The sequence below is a fragment of the Myxine glutinosa genome, chromosome 2, assembly GCF_964187855.1.
Source record: "Myxine glutinosa chromosome 2, kmMyxGlut1.1, whole genome shotgun sequence".
Classification (NCBI taxonomy): Eukaryota; Metazoa; Chordata; class Myxini; order Myxiniformes; family Myxinidae; genus Myxine; species Myxine glutinosa.
In genome coordinates, this window is record NC_136262.1 from 178,077,596 (window position 1) to 178,101,729 (window position 24,134).

Below are 24,134 nucleotides of genomic sequence, written 5' to 3' on the forward strand. Positions count from 1 at the left end.
GTGTATTCGTGTGTGGAGTCCAATGTGGTGATTGTTGGAGTAAGTTAAGAAAAGGGCGACGGTAATTAGGTTATGAATGTGGAGGGATACACGCCACACAGTTTCATGTCGAGCACCTTCCTCCTTCCATGCTGGTAATTTGGCCAATTGCAAACTTCATACACAGGTAGAGGTTAGCTTTGCTTGCCATCTCTCATTTGGACCGTTCCCAGTTAGTACTCGTTGTGGCAACACCGAGGCCTAATTGTAGATTTCCATCAGGAGACAGGAATGCTTGTAGGGTAAGTTTGGTATTTATTTAGGGGAAAAATAAGACTTATTACAAAGCAAGCTAAGGTGCAAAGGGAAACGTGTAAATAGCCTTTCGTCAAAAGCACATTTAGGCAAAACATTTCATCTGGTCAGAATAAAAATACAATGAGAAACCAGCGTCACAAATGTGAACATGTGAAGCAAAAACGTTTAATATAACATGTTTTGAATTTGATTATTGTATCGCAAGGTAATTAAGGCAATGGTGCAAGCCATTTGGCATATTTTATTGTCACGTGCCAGAAATTGCACCCCTTATAGGGGATAGGACTTCAATGATCGAGGGTGGGCATTCACCGATCATACCATAGACCACCTCGGGCTTTTCTGAGCTCTTATGGTAAACAACACAACCTGAATACTTTTTTCTTCAACTCAAACCTCAATAAAAATACGTTTTTCCCTCAACTCTCACCAAGCTCGGCTCTGCCACCTGGAATTTCCTCCTTTTCGTCTCCGCCACCAAAGATGGACAGGGGTTATTTTTTCACCAGTTTGTTTGTCTGTGAGCAGGATATCTCAAAAAGTTACGCACGGGTTCGGATAAAAGTTGGTGGACAGGTTTTGTGTGTGACAAGGAAGAATTGATTCGATTTTGGTGAAGATCCAGATCTGAATAAAATAATTTAAAGAGTTTTTTTTCACCATTGAGAGATGGGCCCAAAATCGATTATATAGCATGAAATCTTAAAGTTGTGGACGGATTCGGACGGAACTCGATGGATGAATTGGGGGTGTGAGAAGAACAAGCCGATTCGATTTTGTTAACGTCTGGATGCAGATCCAGCCTATCGGTGGGATACAAAACATCAACTGTTCCGCCTCGCAGAGGTATGTGCTCTACCGAGTGCCATTTGAGACTTGAGTCTGTCTGCACTGATAATAGGAGGATGAAGAATTTTCTCTCCCGCATGTTGAGAGTTTCGCTCGCCTCTGTGGGAAGGGATTGAAGAACTTTTCGGACATGAGCTCTTCCTTGCTCTCTACTCCTTTTAACAAGGGCTCACATCTGAAATGTTGCCTCACTTCCTTTCCCATGGTGCTTAGCAAACCTCTCAACATCCGGTTAAGAAAATGTTTGCCTGTAATTGTTTTTTTCCCAGAAACGTCATGTCCGCACACTTAAAGAACTAGTATTGCTGGTGACGGCCAGTGTATGAGTGCCGGTGGACAGGAAGAACAATGGATGAATTCAACTGAGTTGATCGAGGTATGTTAACCGCTGTGGGAGCATGGGGAAGCTGACGTTTTGGGCATAAACCTTTCGCCAGAGCAAAGGGTTAATGCCCGAGCTGCAGGTTAAATTTCAACGTTTTTCCTCCAGCGGTTAGCGTACTTCGATCAATGTGTTGATTTCATCCATCGCATTCATGAAGGCCCTCACATTTTTGTGATATGACATGTGATGGTTAACACCGGCAAGCGAGATTATTCCAATTGACAAAAACACTTCCGTATGTTTTGGGTAAAAGTGGGAGTCTGCTTATCTTGGCTCAAATTTGGGGATTTAACCGGGGTATAGGCACACAACTGAGTACTAATTTCCAAAAGACACTTCGGGATCTCTTGATGTTCACAATGCAAATGCAGACTAGATGGCTGGCTTTGTCCCCATCATCTATAATGTTGCTCCAAGTCGCAGTGCCTACTTGCGGGCACTCCCAGGACAGCAGTTTTTATTCTCTTTCCTCCCCACCAAACCTCCCACACCTCCTGCCTTTCAGGATAGACAACTTGATAGCAAGCTGAGCTGGATATAGTAATTTAGTCATTAATCTCGCATTGCTGTTAATATGGTTAATGCTAAGGAAGCTGACCCCACTGTCATAGTTAAGGCTCAGAAATGAGATTACTGAGGACGTTATCACAGCGACAATGCAAGCACAGCATTTTAATCTTTTACGTCCATTTTGTTCTTCAAAGCTAATGTATTGCACAGCATAACACTCTTGGTAAGCATTTAGCTTCTCTGTTGTATATGGAGTACAATAAACGAGGTCCTTTTTTTGTTAGTTTTAAAATCACTGCTTAATCCTTCATCAAACTCTGTGCTCCAACTACCCATCATTGTAGAAGAGGCAGATGCAAGAACTTGGAGTGGATAACCTGTAAAGATCAATCTACGCTTCCGTAGAGGTCGTCATTGTTCAGGTATGCAGTGTGTGGACCATAGTTGATCTCTTCAGGCGTGGGAGGAAGATGTGCCACTAATGGGATGGAAAAGTTTCATTTTATTATCTGTATGATTATTCTTACAGTCGAGTTTAACATTAACATTTGTACAAATAATCAGTTAATAATCACAGAAAAGCAGGCAAATTAAGCAATACCTTGAAAGGCGGACAGCCCTTTTATAATAATTTTTGTCACTGATCTCCACATAATAACCCATAATGTCTGGATTTTTTTTTTCGAGAAATGCTTACAAAATGATTACACATTTAAATACAGAAATATCTAAGTTACATAAGTATTCAGCCCCCTGAGGCAATACTTTGTAGAAGCGCCTTTGGCAGGGATTACAGCTTTCAGTCTTCTTGGTGTCTATCAGATTTGCACCTCTGGATTTGGGGAGTTTTTTTAAATTTTTTTTTTTTTTTTATAAATACAGAATCGAGGCTCCTGTAAGAGCGAACACATTGAACATGAAAACATGCACAGACACACAAAACATGCAATGAAGGGAGCGGGAGAGAAGAAGGGGAGAGAGGTAAGCACACAAGCACAACAACAGAAAAGAACAGGGACGTCGGTAGATCTGTGGAAGGGGGAGGAGGGAGGGGTACATGGTATAAAGCAAATGAACACTTCTAGGAATGTCAGGAAAGAAGTTGGGGATTTAAAGAGGTGGATTTGGGGTGTTTTAACGGGGGTAGAAAAGATCAAGGTTTTGGATGGGCGACGATAAGAGATGGTGGTGAACAGCTGTTTTAAAGACCTGGAGGGAGGAGATGGATTGAAGAGAGTGTGGGAGTTTGTTCCAGAGGTGGGGAAAAAAGAGGAATGAAGGAGTGAAGGTGACCTTGAGGAACTCCAGCCTGAACAGGAAGGAGAGAAGAGAGAATTCCATTCAGGGCCACACGTTGACTGTGAACAGAAAGGAAGTCTGAAAGCCATGCGTGGAGGTTTCCATGGATACCAGACGAGGAGAGATTGGTGAGCAGGGCGGAGTGCTAGACCGTATCAAAGGCACGAGATGTGTCAAGGGAGACGGCTCTGATTTCCTGTTTGGCATTGAGGACCTTCATCCATTGTTGAGACAGCAGAAGCAGCATGTACAGAGTAGAATGACATGGTCTGAATCCAAATTGATGATCCGAGATCAAGCCATTGGAGAAGAGGAAGGATTTGATGTCAGAAGCGTTGATTAATCCATGACCTTCCTGATTATTTGGAGCAGGCTGATTTGTCTGTGGTTGCAAGGATCTGTTTTTGCACCCTTCTTGTGTAAAGCAGTAATGTTGGCTGATTTCCAAGCAGATTGCAGATGACCTTGAGCAAAAGAGAGGGTGAAGAGAATTGACAGAGGGTGTGAAAGAGCGGCAGAGCAGGATTTTAGGGCCCATGGGCTGATGCCGTCTGGTCCAGTTGTAGAATCAGAGTCGAGGTTTGACAGAAACTTCTCCACCTTGTCAGGAGAGAAGAACACAGAGTCCAGGAGCAGCTGAGTTTGATTGGGTAAGGTGGGTACAGAGAGAGATGGGTTTGGGATGCAAGATGTTGAGACAAACACAGCTTTGAGGCATTCAGCTTTTTCACGTGTGGTGTCGGCTGTGTAGCTGCTTGAGGTAAGGGAGGGGATGGAGCGGGAACAAACACCAGAAACAGATTTGACCAGATGCCACCAGGATGTGGAGGAGGGAGACAAGCTTGAGAGTTCAGTCTTGAGAGTAGAGATATATTGTTTCATGGCACTCCTGAGGGTAGACACACACACTTGTTCCGAGCTTTGTGAAAGGAACGGAGATTGCCTTCAGTTGGATTAGCCTTCCCAGAGGCAAAGGCAAGATGTTTCAGGGCTACTGCCTCACCAGAAGATTCAGTGTACCATGGACGGGAGGAAGGGTATGGCAACTGAAGACGAGATGGGATAAATCTGTGCATGAGAGAGAGCAGTTTACTTTGGATGAATTCCCTGGAAGAGTTGATGTCAGAGGCAGTAGAGATGGGAGACCAGTCCAGATGATTGATGGCTGCTTGAAGACCATGCCAGTCTGCCTGACTGAAATGCCAGACTCGTCGACGCTGAGGCTCTCTGAGAATGGCCAGAGAGATATCCACAAGATATCCAGAGGGTTTCTCCCATTCTTCCTTGCAGATTTGCTCAAGCTCTGTCAAGTTGGATGGGAAGCATCTGTGAGCAGCAATCATCAAGTTTTTCCACAGATTCTTAATGGGATTCAAGTCTGGGCTTTAGCTGCCACTGAAGGACTTCACGTTCTTGTTCGGAAGCCATTCCAGTGTTTCTTTGGTTGTATGCGTGGGGTCATTGTCCTGTTGGAACGTAAATATTCGCTACAGTCTTCGGTCTTTTGCACTCTGAAGTAGGCTTTCGTCATGGATTTGCCTATATTTGGCTCCATGAATTGTTCCCTCTATCCATACAAGTCTCCCAGTCCCTGCCACTGAAAAACATCCCCAGAGCATGATACTGCCACCACCATGCTTCATGTTAGGGATGGTGTTACATGGGTGATGAGCTGTGATCGGTTTCCTCCAGACGTAGCGCTTTGCATTCAGGCCAAAGAGTTCAATTTTCCACTCATCAGAGCACAACATATTTTGCCTCATGGTCTGAGTCTTTCACGTGCCTTGCTGTAAACTCCAGGTGTGCTGTCATGTGCCTTTTTCTCAGGAGTGGCTTCCATCTGGCCATGAAACACCAACAGCAGAGTTGAAGGCCAAGATAGATGGGAGACTTGGACAAACAATGGGTGTGGGGAGAAATGAGGGGTCGGACAGGATGCATGGGGTGGACAAGATGGATATAGAAGGAAACGCCAAGGAGGGAAAACTGGATATTTGGAAGGAGGATGGATTTGGGTGGAGGTAATGATCGTGGATCATGGTTTTGGATTGGGGAAGATCTGACATGGGGGTGAACAGCTGTCTTGAAGACCTGGAGAGAAGAATGAAATTGAAGAGGATGTGGAAGTTGGTTCCGCAGGCGGGGAAAAAGAGGAACAAATTAATGGAGGTGAGCATTTTTTTTAACAACAATTGAGTCCTGGATTTAGGTAGTTTCACCCGAATGGGGTTGGTGGTGTATCGTGTGAGCCCTGCAGAAATTTAGGGGGATAGGGGGGAGGGGGGGGGGTGAAATCGTTGAAATTGTCTTTTTCCAAGAAAGATCATGGATGTGAGACCCAGGAGTTTCAATGACTGAACGTCCTCAAGAGGATTGATAAGAAAGTAGGTGTGGGGGGGGGGGGGGGGGGTGGGCTGGTTGCCAGACAGTCCTTTCGGAGCGAGAGCGAGAGGGGGAGGGAGAGTGAGGGTGTGAGATTTGTTGGGGCTGAAAGACATATTCCAAGTATTTGACCAGCTCGTGGGGGTTTTGTTTCAGGGTCTGAAGAGAGGGAAGTGGCGAGGACGTCATATCAGAGGGTGGAGGGACATCATATGAGAGGATGGAGGGACGTCACGGCAGAGGGTGGAGGGACGTCACGACAGAGGGTGGAGGGACGTCACGACAGAGGGTGGAGGGACGTCACGACAGAGGGTGGAGGGACGTCACGGCAGAGGGTGGAGGGACGTTACAGCAGAGGGTGGAGTCATCAGCAAATAGATGGAGGATTTTCCAGAGACTTGAAACAAATTTAGTGGTTTCTTTACTTTCCCAAAGTACATCATTAATAAGTGTCCAGCGAGAGGACATATTGCCTTTGGCATTGTCGAATTGCCTTGAGTCATATATTCTAGAAAAAACGTATAATAATCCTTGTTAATTTATTAACTCTGTCACCAAAGGTTGTGTTTTCACCCCTGTCTGTCTCTCTGTCTGTCTGTTTGTTTGTCTGTGAGCACGATATCTCAGAGTTGTGGACAGATTCGGACGAAACTTGGTGGACATATTGGATGTGTGGCATGGATGAATTGATTAGATTTTGGCGAAGATCTGGATACAATAATTTTTAAGTGATTCTTCACCATTGACAGATGGGGCCAAAAACGACATTTAGCATGATGTTTCGAAGAGTTGTGGACGGATTATGATAAAATTATGTGGATGAGTTGATTCGGTGACAAGAACAAGCCAATTCGATCTTTGTTCAGATCCGGCCTATCAGTGGGATACGAAACATAAACGAATCAGCCTGGTAGAGGTATGTGCTCCACCTCGTGCCAATCTCGTTTATATAGTTTTTGTACTTTTTCACATTTTCGCTATTAGAGTGTTGTATACTTAACATGTACAACTTGTTTCTTTTATTTATTGATTGCATAATCTCTTTTGTTATCTTCGGATCGATCTCCTTTTCTCATTTTACTTTCAGAGATGGAACATTTTTTAAACTGTTGTTTAGTCTTTGAAACCACATTCTTTGTATGAACTTGGTGCTACGATCACAAATACAATAACTGGAGAATATTTTGAACAAGTTGGAAATTCTGATTTCTTTTCATATACAAAGTCGAGGCTCGTGGAAGAGCTAGAACACAGAACATATCAGGACATAACAGAACAAAACTGAAACGACCGTCGGTAGATCGCACGCCTCTGCCAGGCTGAACGCTTTACGTTTTCTATCCCACTGATAGACCGGATCTGGATCGGGACCTGAACCAAAATCTAATCGGCTTGTTCTTGTCACCGAACCAACTCACCCACCTAGTTTTGTCATAATCCATCCATAACTTTTTGAGATTGTTTGTTTGTGAACAGGCTGACAGACAGACAGGGATGAAAACATGACCTGCATACACCTTCGGTAGCAGAGGTAAAGAAAGCAGAAAGAGGGGGGAAATGCCAAAAGCAGTTCCTAGGGACAAAATAGACAGACAGACAGACAAACGAGGGTGCTGGTATGAATGACGGGTAGGGGAAGATGCAATGAGTGGATAAGATGGATCCCGAAGGAAACACTCAGGACCAAAAGAACATTTTTTGGGGGGGAAGTGGGGCTGGAGGGTGGGGCGGGGGCAGTATGTATTACGAAAAAGGCAGTTAGATTGTAGCATTAAAACGTGAACTGTATTCAGTAAAAGCTTTATTAATTATGCTTTAATGCATAATTTATAGTTTCTTTCAATGATATCCGTATATCAAAAGTTATACAATTTCAAAGTTTCACAAAAACTTTATGGACGCCCTACTGCATTTAGGAGTGCATGACATACACATATGTACAGGTGTTGGTATTGTGCAGATATTATGTTGTGTAGATCTATGTTGACGTCACAAGGCCTGTATTTGCATCGAATATGGGTAGTATGGTCGTTTTAAGTCAAAATCATGGGCTACCGGGAAAAAATTGTTACCTAAGCATATATGGTATCAATCAAAGCGTATTTTTGTGCTCTTTAACATGGTGAAAACTCCTCTTCAATCCTCCTTGGGGAAAAAATGTTTTAGTCGTTTTAGTGAAGGACCCTTTTTCAGTCAAATTTCAATGGCTTCCCATGTCAGAAACCACAGACATGATATAAGCATACATGATTTGTGCCTAGATGCACCTGCCCTCCTGAAGCTGAAAGACATCATGGAAGCCATTAAGTGTGAGCAAAAGAAGTGTTCAAGAACGGCAAAATTGTGGCTGACTTACATGGAGTACATCGACACTTTAAAGCTGTTCATTCGTGCAGAGAGGACTGGTAGTCGGAATATGCATATCATCGCAGTTAGTCGTATGCTGAACCTATTTGCTGCCACTGGCCACTTCAACTATGCCAAAAGTGCTCGCCTGTATCTCCAGTGGATGTTAGAGCTGCCTTCTAGCCACCCCTAGTTGTATGCACAATTTTCAGAGCATGGGTATCACACAGTGCGCCGCAGCGATCGGTTTTGGGCCGGCTTGTGGACAGATCTCACAATTGAGCAAGTAATGATGCGATCTATAAAGAGCCGAGGAGGGTTAACTAGAGGACGAGGGATCACAGACACGGTGAGATTATTATGGATATACAGTATGCATAAGTGTGCCGAGGGCCACGAGGCCATGACCGATGTCACAGGACTTGTCCACAGAACCAGTGAGCAGCATGTGGAGCTGGGGGGCACCCGCTGTAATCGTGATTTTGAGGATTTTAACAGAATCTTCAACTGGCTTGCTCAGCATGAGCATGATCCCTTTGATGTTCAGAAGCACGAATTGAGATCGCTATCATCAGCCTTAACTGCTACCGATGGTGACGGTGTCAATTGTGACGAGGTCGAAGAAGTTGGTTTGTTGCTCCAGGAAAAACTTGATAATGTCAAGGTTCACGAAGCATCGATGAAACGCAGTCAGAACATCCGCACTTTGATTCATTTGAAAAATGGAATCAAGATCAACTAGAACGGGCACTCGGTAGAGCGCATACCTTCGCCGCAGCTACTGTTCTGTACTTGGCATGGGAGTGTAGGGAACAGAACAGTGAACAGTTTGGTGCTGATTTCATGCAAATCGGATAAGAATTGACCGAGTTATGACAAATAAAAATACGATTTTGACCTTTTCGTGACCTTGACCTTGACCTTTGACCCGATTGCTCCCAAAATCTAATCAAATGTGTCCCGTATAATAACCAATCATCCCACCAAATTTCATGCAATTCGGTTGAATACTTTTTGAGTTATGCGAATAACATACACACACACACACAGACATACAAATAAATACACAGCGATCAAAACATAACCTTCCGCTTTTGCGAAGGTAAAAAGTGGTTTTTCCACACTAATACAAGTGCAAAAGTGGTTTCCTGCACCAACACAAGTGCGAAAAGTGGTTTTCAACACTAACACAAGTGCGAAAAGTGGTTTTTCAACACTAACACAAGTGCGAAAAGTGGTTTTTCCACACTAATACAAGTGCAAAAGTGGTTTCCTGCACCAACACAAGTGCGAAAAGTGGTTTTTCAACACTAACACAAGTGTGAAAAGTGGTTTTTCAACACTAACACAAGTGCGAAAAGTGGTTTTTCCACACTAATACAAGTGCAAAAGTGGTTTCCTGCACCAACACAAGTGCGAAAAGTGCTTTTTCAACCCTAACACAAGTGCGAAAAGTGGTTTTTCAACACTAACACAAGTGCGAAAAGTGGTTTTTCAACACTATCACAAGTGCAACAAGGGTTATGACGTCAGAGTGTCATGTCGCATATCACAAGATTGGGCATTGAATTCTGAACATTTTGGCATTAGTTTCATACAAATTGGACACAAATTGACCGCGCTATGGTAAAAAGACGATTTTTTTTTTTTTTTTTTTTTTTTTTTTTTGTATACAAGGTCGAGGCTCGTGAAAGAGCGAACATTAATCACACAGAAAGACAAACCGACACATAAAACATATAACATAGGGAGCGGTAGACAAGATGGGGAGAGAGGGGGAAGGACACAAACACAACATTTGAGAGCAGGGACCGAGAGACATGGAGACATCGAGAGATCTGAGAGAGGGCGAGGGCTTTGGGGGGGGGGGGGGGGCGTGGGAAGGGGGCGGTGGGAGAGTTATAAAACATATGGACACTGCCAGGACTTCCAGGAAAGAAGTTGGAATTTCAAACAAGGTGGATCTGGGGTGAATTAGCGGGGGTAGAAAAGATCAAGGTTTTGGATGGGGGAAGATAAGAGATGGTGGTGAACAGCTGTTTTAAAGACCTGGAGGGAGGAGTGGGATTGAAGGGAGTGAGGGAGTTTGTTCCAGAGGCGGGAGAAAAGAGGAATGAAAGAGTGAAGGTGAGCAGAGAGCCGAGATTTCGGCAGTTTAACCATCAGAGGGTTGCTGGCAGATCTTGTGCGACCTGTAGGAATATTTGGGGGACAGAGCACAGAGAGAGCTGGGGGTGCAAGGCCGGAGAGGAGTCGGTAGAAGACAGAAAGACCACCTACCTGCCTGCGGTGAGTGAGTGAAAGGCCCTCAGAGATAGCTTCATCGCGGGAGATTCCAATAATTCTGAAAGCTTTGGTTTCAACAGCGTGAAGCCGAGCTAGGTGTGAGGCAGGAGCACCGGCCCATAGGGGAGAACAGTATTCCATTGAGCTGCGGATGAAAGCCTTGTATGTGGTGAGGAGCTCAGGTGTGCCGAGGAAGGACTTCGCACGACGGAGGATGCCCAGTCGGCGACTGGCTTTGGAGGCCAGCTTGGAAATGTGGTTTTCCCAAGAAAGATCATGGCAGATAGTGAGACCCAAAATCTTGAGCGACAGAACTTCCCGGAGAGGACTGTTGAGAAAGTAGATGGGAGGGTCGTCCAGCCGATCCCCTCGGAGAGACACAGTAAGAATGCGAGACCCGTCAGGATTGAAAGACACGTTCCACCTGTTTGACCAGTCTGCGATCCCGTCCAGGCCCTCAGAGAGTGAGGAAGCAGCAGACTGCCGATCTGAGGGAAGAGGAATGGAGCGGCAGAGAGTGGAGTCATCAGCAAAGAGATAGAGAGGATTTTCGATTTTGACCTTTTCATGACCTTGACCTTGACCTTTGACCCGATCGATTCCAAAATCTAATCAAATGGTTCCCGGATAATAACCTATCATCCCACCAAATTTCATGCGAATCGGTTGAATACTTTTTGAGTTATGCGAATAACATACACACACACACACAGACATACAAATAAATACACAGCGATCAAAACATAACCTTCCGCTTTTGCGAAGGTAATTAACCTGAAATTGCAGACAGAATTATTTATTTTATCTGAGAAGCTAAACGAATCTTCTTCTTCTTTAGTACCTCAAACTTTATGTGAAATGCGATCGATTTTTAAAAATCAGAATTTGAGCAAATCTGTTTCATTCGTCTGTTAATATGCCTCCCCGATTGACAAATCTGCAATTTGAATTTCATTTGAGGTTGAAATGATTGCGGGAGATCGCGTTATAGTGATGACGTCTTGGATGGACATCCTCTTCTTCAGTCGCTCATAACTTTGAGTGAAATACGATCGAGTTAAAAATAGTCAGAATTTGAGCAAATCTGTTTCATTCGTTTGTTAATATGCCTCATCTATTGTCAAATCTGCAATTATAATTTTTTTTGAGGTTGAAATGATCGCGGGAGATCGCGTTATAGTGATGACGTCCTGGATGGACATCTTCTTCTTCAGTCGCTCATAACTTTGAGTGAAATACGATCGAGTTAAAAATAGTCAGAATTTGAGCAAATCTGTTTCCCAAAATCTAATCAAATGTGTCCCGTATAATAACCAATCATCCCACCAAATTTCATGCAATTCGGTTGAATACTTTTTGAGTTATGCGATTAACATACACACACACAGACATACAAATAAATACACAGCGATCAAAACATAACCTTCCGCTTTTGCGAAGGTAACTAGAACGGGCACTCGGTAGAGCGCATACCTTCGCCGCAGCTACTGTTCTGTACTTGGCATGGGAGTGTAGGGAACAGAACAGTGAACAGTTTGGTGCTGATTTCATGCAAATCGGATAAGAATTGACCGAGTTATGACAAATAAAAATACGATTTTGACCTTTTCGTGACCTTGACCTTGACCTTTGACCCGATTGCTCCCAAAATCTAATCAAATGTGTCCCGTATAATAACCAATCATCCCACCAAATTTCATGCAATTCGGTTGAATACTTTTTGAGTTATGCGAATAACATACACACACACACACACACAGACATACAAATAAATACACAGCGATCAAAACATAACCTTCCGCTTTTGCGAAGGTAAAAAGTGGTTTTTCCACACTAATACAAGTGCAAAAGTGGTTTCCTGCACCAACACAAGTGCGAAAAGTGGTTTTCAACACTAACACAAGTGCGAAAAGTGGTTTTTCAACACTAACACAAGTGCGAAAAGTGGTTTTTCCACACTAATACAAGTGCAAAAGTGGTTTCCTGCACCAACACAAGTGCGAAAAGTGGTTTTTCAACACTAACACAAGTGTGAAAAGTGGTTTTTCAACACTAACACAAGTGCGAAAAGTGGTTTTTCCACACTAATACAAGTGCAAAAGTGGTTTCCTGCACCAACACAAGTGCGAAAAGTGCTTTTTCAACCCTAACACAAGTGCGAAAAGTGGTTTTTCAACACTAACACAAGTGCGAAAAGTGGTTTTTCAACACTATCACAAGTGCAACAAGGGTTATGACGTCAGAGTGTCATGTCGCATATCACAAGATTGGGCATTGAATTCTGAACATTTTGGCATTAGTTTCATACAAATTGGACACAAATTGACCGCGCTATGGTAAAAAGACGATTTTTTTTTTTTTTTTTTTTTTTTTTTTTTTTGTATACAAGGTCGAGGCTCGTGAAAGAGCGAACATTAATCACACAGAAAGACAAACCGACACATAAAACATATAACATAGGGAGCGGTAGACAAGATGGGGAGAGAGGGGGAAGGACACAAACACAACATTTGAGAGCAGGGACCGAGAGACATGGAGACATCGAGAGATCTGAGAGAGGGCGAGGGCTTTGGGGGGGGGGGGCGTGGGAAGGGGGCGGTGGGAGAGTTATAAAACATATGGACACTGCCAGGACTTCCAGGAAAGAAGTTGGAATTTCAAACAAGGTGGATCTGGGGTGAATTAGCGGGGGTAGAAAAGATCAAGGTTTTGGATGGGGGAAGATAAGAGATGGTGGTGAACAGCTGTTTTAAAGACCTGGAGGGAGGAGTGGGATTGAAGGGAGTGAGGGAGTTTGTTCCAGAGGCGGGAGAAAAGAGGAATGAAAGAGTGAAGGTGAGCAGAGAGCCGAGATTTCGGCAGTTTAACCATCAGAGGGTTGCTGGCAGATCTTGTGCGACCTGTAGGAATATTTGGGGGACAGAGCACAGAGAGAGCTGGGGGTGCAAGGCCGGAGAGGAGTCGGTAGAAGACAGAAAGACCACCTACCTGCCTGCGGTGAGTGAGTGAAAGGCCCTCAGAGATAGCTTCATCGCGGGAGATTCCAATAATTCTGAAAGCTTTGGTTTCAACAGCGTGAAGCCGAGCTAGGTGTGAGGCAGGAGCACCGGCCCATAGGGGAGAACAGTATTCCATTGAGCTGCGGATGAAAGCCTTGTATGTGGTGAGGAGCTCAGGTGTGCCGAGGAAGGACTTCGCACGACGGAGGATGCCCAGTCGGCGACTGGCTTTGGAGGCCAGCTTGGAAATGTGGTTTTCCCAAGAAAGATCATGGCAGATAGTGAGACCCAAAATCTTGAGCGACAGAACTTCCCGGAGAGGACTGTTGAGAAAGTAGATGGGAGGGTCGTCCAGCCGATCCCCTCGGAGAGACACAGTAAGAATGCGAGACCCGTCAGGATTGAAAGACACGTTCCACCTGTTTGACCAGTCTGCGATCCCGTCCAGGCCCTCAGAGAGTGAGGAAGCAGCAGACTGCCGATCTGAGGGAAGAGGAATGGAGCGGCAGAGAGTGGAGTCATCAGCAAAGAGATAGAGAGGATTTTCGATTTTGACCTTTTCTTGACCTTGACCTTTGACCCGATCGATTCCAAAATCTAATCAAATGGTTCCCGGATAATAACCTATCATCCCACCAAATTTCATGCGAATCGGTTGAATACTTTTTGAGTTATGCGAATAACATACACACACACACACAGACATACAAATAAATACACAGCGATCAAAACATAACCTTCCGCTTTTGCGAAGGTAATTAACCTGAAATTGCAGACAGAATTATTTATTTTATCTGAGAAGCTAAACGAATCTTCTTCTTCTTTAGTACCTCAAACTTTATGTGAAATGCGATCGATTTTTAAAAATCAGAATTTGAGCAAATCTGTTTCATTCGTCTGTTAATATGCCTCCCCGATTGACAAATCTGCAATTTGAATTTCATTTGAGGTTGAAATGATTGCGGGAGATCGCGTTATAGTGATGACGTCTTGGATGGACATCCTCTTCTTCAGTCGCTCATAACTTTGAGTGAAATACGATCGAGTTAAAAATAGTCAGAATTTGAGCAAATCTGTTTCATTCGTTTGTTAATATGCCTCATCTATTGTCAAATCTGCAATTATAATTTTTTTTGAGGTTGAAATGATCGCGGGAGATCGCGTTATAGTGATGACGTCCTGGATGGACATCTTCTTCTTCAGTCGCTCATAACTTTGAGTGAAATACGATCGAGTTAAAAATAGTCAGAATTTGAGCAAATCTGTTTCCCAAAATCTAATCAAATGTGTCCCGTATAATAACCAATCATCCCACCAAATTTCATGCAATTCGGTTGAATACTTTTTGAGTTATGCGATTAACATACACACACACAGACATACAAATAAATACACAGCGATCAAAACATAACCTTCCGCTTTTGCGAAGGTAATCAGCAGACGGTGCATGTTGATCCACTTATTCTGTTTTCAAGACTGCTGGTCCTTCTAGAACGATGCGAAGACACAGCACCCTACTTTCAGTACGAGCTTACTCCGTTCCCGACATCTCTGTTCAAAGACTTTGCCATGCGTAAGCCGAATAAGGCCGTTTTGGCCAACAGATTGACTAGTGGCTTAAGCATGGTGAGAGCATTACAAAACACCACGTATGTTTTAGATGGAGGGGCCTTGCTTCATCTAGTGCGATGGCTGGCTGTAAAGACGTACAAAGAAGTGATCATGCAGTACCTTTTGTATGTCCGTTCCAAGTATGGAATATGTGGCATCGTTTTTTGATGGTTATGAAAGTGGACCCTCAGTGAAAGACCATGAGCATCAGAGAAGGGCTGGAAAAGCTTCAGCAGATGTTCAGATCAGCGAAGAAATGCACGCTCACAGAAATCAACGGCTCTTTCTCACGAACGAAAAAAACAAGACCCAGTTCATCAATTTACTCAGCCACTATCTCAGGTTGGACGGTCATGAAGTGGTTCAGAGTGAGAACGATGCTGATACCCAGATCGTTTCTGCAGCCCTTGACCTAGCTTCAGCTGGCCAGCATGCCACAGTGGTAGCTGATGACACTGACGTCCTTGTTCTTCTGCTCTTTCACTGGAACACAGACATGGCTGATATTCACTTACGATCAGAACCCAGGAAAGCACAGAAGAGACCTTTGAAGCTCATTAATATCAAAGAAGCTGAAGGACACTTAGAGCAGACTGTTCTTCATTACCTTCTAGTAATTCACGCATGGGGTGGCTGCGATACAACCTCTGCTGTTTTTGGTCACGGAAAATGCAGGATCCTCAAGCTTGTCCAGAATTCGCAAGACGTGCGACAATGGTGTGCAGTAGTTGCGCAGGAGGATGCGACCCAGGATGCTGTCGGAGAAGCCGTTGCACGGATTTTCATCAAGATGTATGGCGGAAAGCTAGACGACTCATTGACCAAATTACGACATGCTCGCTACAGGGAGCTTGCAGCAACAACCTCTTCCACGATGCGACCAGAGCGACTTCCCCCGACGGAACGAGCTGCATTCCAACATAGCCTCAGAGTGCATCTGCAGGTTATGATATAGAAAAGTCTGACTGTATCTCAAATAGAACCGTGTGAATGGGGGTGGTGGAGAATGGTAGATTGGCGCCTGTCATGACCGACATGGAACCTGCCCCCGATGATATTCTGAAGTATGTGCGCTGCAAATGTAAGGCATCGTCACTAAATCCCTGCAGCACCAATCTTTGTTCCTGTCGGAAAAGTGGGCTCAGTTGTGTAACTGCTTGTCGTGACTGTCGAGGTGAAGAGTGTCAGAATGCTGCTCCAGTGCAACCGGAAGAAGACGAAATGCCTGTGGACGCGAACATCTTTGAGATACTACTTTAGATTTATTTCCGACATAGTACATAGAAATACATAGAAAGGGTGTTGGAGAGGAGGATAAGGAAGAAAGTGAAGATCGACGAAATGCAGTTTGGATTTATGCCAGGAAGAGGAACGACAGATGCGCTTTTCATTGTGAGGCAGTTGCAGGAGAAGTACATGGATAAGAGGAAGAAGTTGTTTTTTGGGTTTGTTGATCTGGAGAAAGCATTCGATAGGGTTCCACGCAAAGTATTGACATGGGCATTGAGGAAGTTAGGAGTGGAGGAATGGTTGATCAGAGTAGTGATGGCAATGTACAAAAGAGCACGCACAGCTGTAAGGACGAAGGACGGGAACAGTGGTGAGTTTGAGGTGAAGGTGGGAGTGCATCAGGGGTCGGTACTAAGTCCACTACTATTTGTAGCTGTGATGGAGGTGCTGGCTCAGACCGTAAAGGAGGGTTTACCGTGGGAGTTGTATGCAGATGATCTGGTGTTGATTGCGGAAAGTATAGATGGACTGAAGGAAAAGATGAACAAGTGGAAGGAATGTATGGAGACAAAAGGTCTGAAGGTGAATATCGGAAAGACAAAGGTGATGGCAAGTGGTAAAGCATGTGGTGAGGTGGAAAGAACTGGGAAGTGGCCGTGTGCTGTGTGTAGGAAGGGTGTCGGAGTGAACTCCATTCAATGTACAATGTGTGCTGAGTGGGTTCATCAAAAATGTAGTGGTCTGAGGGGGTCATTAACCAGTGTGGCAGCTACATTCAAATGTAAGGTGTGCACAGAGGGAGCTGCAGATGGAGGAAATGTTGAGTTGGATCTTGGAGACTGCGTGAAGCTGGAAGGTGTGAAAACATTTTGCTACCTCGGAGACATGCTGAATGGAGAAGGTGGATCAGACTCGGCAACGGTTGCTCGAGTGAGATGTGCATGGAAGAAGTTTTGGGAACTGAGTGGCGTGCTGATGAGGAGGAGGGTGTCGCTGAAGCTGAAGGGAAAGGTGTATGCTGCATGTGTGAGAAGTGTTATGATTTATGGGAGCGAGACATGGGTAATGAACGTAGAGCAGCAACGAAGGCTGGAAAGGGTGGAAATGCAAATGGTTCGATGGATGTGCGGAGTATCGTTGAGAGAGAGGAAGACAAATGATGAATTGCGAAAGATGATGGGAATATTGCCTGTGATTGATGCTGTGAAGAGGAACAGGTTGAGATGGTTTGGTCATGTATTGAGGAAGGATGAAAGTGACTGGTTGAGAAGAGTGATGGAAGTTAATGTAGAAGGAAGTAGAGGACGGGGAAGACCGAGAAAGACTTGGCTAAAGATGGTGGAAGAAGAAATGCGGGCAAGGGGGTTAACAAGGAGAGATGCAGAAAATAGGGCAAAATGGAGAAGATTGTCATGGGGACCGCAAGGCTAACCCCCGCTCTAGCAGGGAACATGGCCTTAAAATGCATGTTGTTGTTGTTGTATAGTACATATGATTTACATCTTCCGTAGAAAGTAAGCCATTCCAGTTTGTTCCCTGTTATTTTTTTGCAATCTTGCTTGGTAATGGCCTGACTATATGCCGGACGCGTAATATTTTTTTCCCATGATGGTACAGGGCAATTATACTATACTATACTATACTATATTTTAATGACAATTGCCCTGTACCATCATGGGGAACAAATTCGCATCCCGGACACAAGGCTGTTACCATGCTGGATAAATCGTGCTGTAAAAAGTTTTCCCCAAACAGGATCAAAGAGGAGTTTTCACCATCTTGTAGAGCATAAAATTGCGCTTCTTTTGATGCCATATATGCTTTGGTAACAATTTTTTCCCGGTACATAAATCAAACGACCAGACGAGGGTGATAATAGGTCGTTTGCTAAATGCATGACGGCAATCCACCCTGCCAGGTCGTCCGTTGTGACGTGGGGTGTTGCAGTCTTGTGTGTAATCATGTTCTTGTCACCATGTGCCTGGTACCTTCAGGTTGCTTTGAGCTCGTTTCTGCGTCGTTCACATTCACATAGTCGGGCAATTCTTCCTTCGAGTTGCCTGTGGCAGCATGGATTGGAAGGCGAGAGAAATGGGGTCAGCGTGAGGAGGGAATTGTTCCTTCCTGCAGTTTTCCTGCACGTTGTTCGTGGCTCAATCAATTAGTCTTTGTCTATTACTGCAACCTATTTGATTTTCATTCGCATTTCAGCTGTATCTCTTCGGTAAACATTTTCTCATAAATTCAATTTGAGGCTACAGCAAAGGGATTCGGTTACCAGGTGTGTGGCTGGGAAGACAGAGGGGCTGGAATTCGCTTACCTGGATTTAATATGCTCATTGGTTCGTACGGCTCGTCAGCAACCACAGCTGTCAGAAACACAACCAATAATAAATAAAAACGTTTACACTGCTTTCCTTACAGCTATTCAATGCGTTTCATTACTACAACTACATTACTACGTTTTCATTTCGCTTCCTGTCTGTCTGTGTGTGAACAGGATATCTCAAAAAGTTGGAGACGGATTCGGATGAAATTTGGTGGACAGGTTGGGTATGTCACAAGGACGTATTTATTCCATTTTGATGAAGATCTGGGTACCAGAACTTTAAAAAATGATTCTTCACCATTGAGTTTTATTTTTTGGGGTTTTTTTTGTATGCAAGATCGAGGCTCGTACTAACATTGATCACAAAAAGACAAGCTGACACATAAAACATAAAACATATGATAAAGGGAACGGGAGACAAGATGGAGAGTACGGACATCGGGAGATCTATGGGAGGGAGAGGGCTTAGGGGGAGGAGGCATGGGAAAGGGGGTTGGGGGGGGGGGGGGGGGGGGAGGGATTGTTGAGGTAAAAAAAAAACACATAGACACTGCTAGGACTTCCAGGAAAAAAGTCGGTATTTCAAAAAAGTGGATCTGGGGTGAATTAATGGGGATAGAAAAGATGAAGATGACAAGATTTGATGAGAAGATGAGATGAGAAGATAGAAAGATTGAGATATGGGGCCAAAAACGATATACTGTATAGCAAGAGACCCCAAAAAGTTGTGGACGGATTCAGACGAAATTTGGTGGCCAGGTCGAGTGTGTGACGAGGAAGAATTGATTCAATTTTGGTGAAGATACAGACACTAGAACTTTCAAAAATGATTCTTCACCATTGAGCAATAGGATCAAAAACGATATCTCAAAAAGTTATGGACAAGTTAAGACAAAACCAGGTGGATGAGTTTATTAGGTGACAAGAACAAGCCGATGAGATTTTGGTTCAGGTCCGGATCCAGATCTGGTCTATCAGTGGATACAAAGCGTAAAATGCTTAGCCGAGCGGAGGCACGTGCTCTACCGATTGCTATTCTAGTTTTGAATCTGCAAGAACTACTTCCATTTCTTGAAGAATTTAATTGCTGATTCTAAAGCTTTAAGCCTTCATCCCAATATTCCTTAACAACTCCCAATTTGTGCCATATGTTGCATCTCCTTACACCGATACCGCCATCTATATTCATTACAATCAAAATGGCATCACATCCGAAAAACAAAATATCATTATAATGGTTGATAGCACCGTGGTGTAAAGTCTCCGAACAGAGAGAGATGTTGGAATAGAGCTCACTCGTCCATGTGTCCATGCACATCTTCTTCACTCCCATGTCCTCAATCACTTGGACATCAACTGATTCTTAGACCTCTTATCCTGCACCTCAACTCCTCCGTTCTTCTGGTTGTTAACCCTCCAGCATCCCTTACTGTGTAAATCCTGCATGTCTGGAAGTTCTCATCCCAAAGTTATCTTTGGCCAGGTTGTGGCTGCATCACCAGAAACTCATCTGCTTAATGGCAAGTTTCTCCACCTTGGATCTTCTGCTATTTTTTGACCAGTCAGCAATAAAATAAAGAATTGAGCAGCTGCACCTTAAACCAAGATGCCAGGGTGGAACCTCCAGACGTAAAGACTGTCACCTAGCAACCCAAGTCTGACCTCTCCATCGATGTATTTAACATCCAAGGCCTTTCAGATGGCTTTCATCTGTCACGAGCAGCACTTCTCTCTCGATGGCTTCTATTCTGCTCTCTCTGACTGCATTATCATCAGAATAGAGACGGCATCACTTGTCGTTGAGTTCCTGGTGTGGCAATATGATAAAAGGTCAAAGTAGATTCCCCTACCACCAATACTGTACAAAATGAGCGACTGATGGACCTCTGCAGACGTGAAAGCAAGCAACACACGTGATGCTTGATGCTTCTCTTATTTGGGGGTGACATATTATTATTGTAATATCGATTAAATAACTTGCTTTCAGAATTTTGAAATGTTGCCAACAAAATTCTTATGAAATGCACCACTTCCAACGCATATTCATCTTCCAGCTTCAAGTCCATTCCCCAATGTTGTTTCGTTATCAGCTTGTGGCTGCTGGTTTTTTTTTTTGTTTGTTTTTTTGTTTGTTTTTTTGTATACAAGATCAAGGCTCATGAAAGAGCTAACATTAATCACACAAAAAGTCAAACCGACACATAAAACATATAATAAGGGGAGTGGTAGACAAGATGGGGAGAGATGGGGAAGGACACAAACACAACATTTGAGAGCAGGGACATCGAGAGAACTGTGGGAGGGAGAGGGCTTGGGGGGAGGTGGGAGAGGTATAAAACGTACGGACAATATGATAAAATTCTGGACTTCCAGGAAAGAAGTTAGAATTTCGAAAAAGTGTATCTGGGGTGAATTAGCCGGGGTAGAAAAGATCAAGGTTTTGGATGGGGGAAGATAAGAGATGGTGGTGAACAGCTGTTTTAAAGACCTGGAGGGAGGAGTGGGATTGAAGAGAGTGGGGGAGTTTGTTCCAGAGGCAGGAGAAAAGAGTAATGAAGGAGTGAAGGTGAGCAGAGAGTCTTGATTTTGGCGGTTTAACCATAAGAGGGTTGCAGGCAGATCTTGTGCGACCTGTAGGAATATTTGGGGGACAGAGCCCAGAGAGAGCTGGGGGTGGGGGGGGCAAGGCCGGAGAGGAGTCGGTAGAAGACGGAAAGACCACCAACCTGCCTGCAGTGAGTGAGTGAAAGGCCCTCGGAGTTGGCTTCATCGCGGGAGATTCCAATGATTCTGAACGCTTTGGTTTCAACAACGTGAAGACGAGCTAGGTGTGAGGCAGGAGCACCAGCCCAGAGGGGAGAGCAGTATTCCATTGAGCTGCGGATGAAAGCCTTGTATGTGGTGAGGAGCTCAGGTGTGCCAAGGAAGGACTTCGCACGACGGAGGATGCCCAGTCGGCGACTGGCTTTGGAGGCCAGATTTGAAATGTGGTTTTCCCAGGAAAGATCATGGCAGATAGTGAGACCCAAAGGCTTGAGTGACAGAACTTCTTGGAGAGGATTATTCAGAAAGTGGATGGTAGGGTTGTCCAGTCGGTCTTTTCGGAGAGACATCGTAAGAGTGTGAGATTTGTCAGGATTGAAAGACATGTTCCACTTGTTTGCCCAGTCCGTGATTTTGTCCAGGTCTGCAGAGAGTGAGGAGGCTGCAGACTGCCGATCTGAGGGATGAGGAATGGAGCGACAGAGAGTAGAGTCATCAGCAAAGAGATAGAGAGGATTTTCAAGAGAGTCATAGAGATCATTGATGAAGACCAGAAAAAGCACAGGGCCCAGAACACTGCCTTGGGGAACTCCAGCCTGAACAGGAAGAGGAGATGAGAGAAACCCATTCAGGGCCACACGTTGACTACGACTAGAGAGGAAGTCCGCCAGCCATGCGTGGAGATTTCCATGGATACCAAAGGAGGAGAGTTTGGTGAGCAGAGCGGGGTGCCAGACCGTATCGAAGGCACGTGATATGTCAAGGGAGACGGCTCTAATTTCCTGTTTGGCATTGAGGACCTCCATCCATTGTTGAGAAAGCAGAAGCAGCATGTCCAGAGTAGAGTGACCAGGTCTGAAACCAAATTGATGATCAGAGATCAAGCCATTGGAGAAGAGGAAAGATTTCATATCCGAAGCAATGATGGATTCCATGAAATGAAGGAATATTGGGGGGACAGAGCACAGAGAGAGCTGGGGGAGCAAGGCCGGAGAGGAGTCGGTAGAAGACAAAAAGACCACCAACCTGCCTGCGGTGAGTGAGTGAAAGGCCCTCGGAGTTAGCTTCATCGCAAATGGTTGGTTGCATCGTTTTCTGGAAGTGTAGCTTTGCCACTGATGCAATGCTCCTGTTACCAGTAGGCTTGTACTCATTTTGCAGAGGATGACAGGCTGAGTCAACCACACTTGTTGTTATTTCAATGGCACAGCAAGGGCTCAAACTCGAGACCCTAATGACTCAATCCAGCCACCTTAACCATTAAGCAACACCTGGCTTCCATTCCCCAATGACAGGTTATCAATGCCGTTCAGTTTCAAATCCACGATGTTTTTGCCAATATTGTTGTTCATTGTTCAATAATAAGTTAATCTGTTTACCTTTTCTTTCTCTGTACTACGGTGCAGTTTCCCAATGCCCTGCAAACAACTCTCTGGAGCAATCTTGCAAAAAAGGCAAACCCTTCTTATCGAGAGAATATCGATTGCACTATCATCGATTGAGGGTTCACACAGAAGCACGTTAGTGGTTGCATCATACAACAACAACACAACACAACAGGCATTTTAAGGCCATTTTCCCTGCTAGAGTGGGGGTGAGCCTTGTGGGCCCCATGACAATCTTCTCCATTTTGCCCTATTTTCTGCATCTCCCCTTGTTAACCCCCTTGTCTTGCTTTAACGGTTAAGGTGGTTGGCTTTAGATCTTGTTAACCCCCCGTCCACCATTTCTTCTTCCACCACCTTTAGCCAAGTATTTATCGGTCTTCCCCGTCCTCTGCTTCCTTCTGCATTCATTTCCATCACTCTTCTCAACCAGTCACTCTCATCCTTCCTCAACACATGACCAAACCATCTCAACCTGTATCTCTTCACAGCATCCATCACAGGCTCTATTCCCATCATCTTTCGCAATTCATCATTTGTCTTCCTCTCTCTCAACGATACTCCACACATCCACCGAACCATTTGCATTTCCACCCTTTCCAGCCTTCGTTCCTGCTCTACGTTCATTACCCATGTCTCGCTCCCATATAAATCTCCCATCTCGCTCCCATATTATAAATCATAACACTTCTCACACATGCACCATACACCTTTCCCTTCAGCTTCAACGACACTCCCCTCCTCGTCAGCACACCACTCAGTTCCCGAAACTTCTTCCATGCACATCTCACTCTAGCAACCGTTGCCGAGTCTGATCCACCTTCTCCATTCAACATGTCTCTGAAGTAGCAAAATGTTTTCACACCTTCCAGCTTCACGCCATCTCCAAGATCCAACTCAACATTTCCTCCATCTGCATGTCCCTCTGTGCACACCTTACACTTCAATGGAGCTGCCACACTGGTTAATGACTCTCTCAGACCACTACATTTTTGATGAACCCACTCAGCGCACATTGTACATTGAATGGAGCTCATTCCGACACCCTTCCTGCACAGCACATGGCCACTTCCCAGTTCTTTCCACCTCACCACATGCTTTACGATTTGCCATCACCTTCGTCTTTCGGATATTCACCTTCAGACCTTTCACCTCCATACATTCCTTGCACTTGTTCATCTTCTCCTTCAGTCCATCCATACTCTCCCCAATCAACACCAGATCATCTGCATCCAACAACTCCCACAGTAAACCCTCCTTTACATTCCGAGCCAGCACCTACATCACAGCTACAAATAGTAGTGGACTTAGTAACGACCCCTGATGCACTCCCACCTTCACCTCAAACTCACCACTGTTCCCGTCTTTCGTCCTTACAGCTGTGCGCGCTCTCTCGTACATTGCCATCACTACTCTGATCAACCATTCCTCCACTCCTAAGTTCCTCAATGCCCATGTCAATA

General features: G+C 44.6%; 1 protein-coding gene across 2 annotated transcripts in view; it reads right to left on the minus strand.

Moving 5' to 3' along the window:
- Positions 1-271: 271 nt before the first annotated feature.
- Positions 272-24,134, minus strand: part of LOC137421049 (uncharacterized) — a 104,825-nt gene continuing 80,962 nt past the window's right edge. For both annotated transcript variants that reach the window (XM_068106722.2, XM_068106723.2), the window contains 3 exons: positions 18,516-18,563; positions 18,183-18,254; positions 272-2,519 (listed from right to left, as the gene is read on the minus strand). In XM_068106722.2, coding sequence (XP_067962823.2) covers positions 2,428-2,519; positions 18,183-18,254; positions 18,516-18,563 — 212 coding nt within the window. In that variant the 3' untranslated portion in view covers positions 272-2,427. The remainder of the gene's footprint in view (positions 2,520-18,182; positions 18,255-18,515; positions 18,564-24,134) is intronic.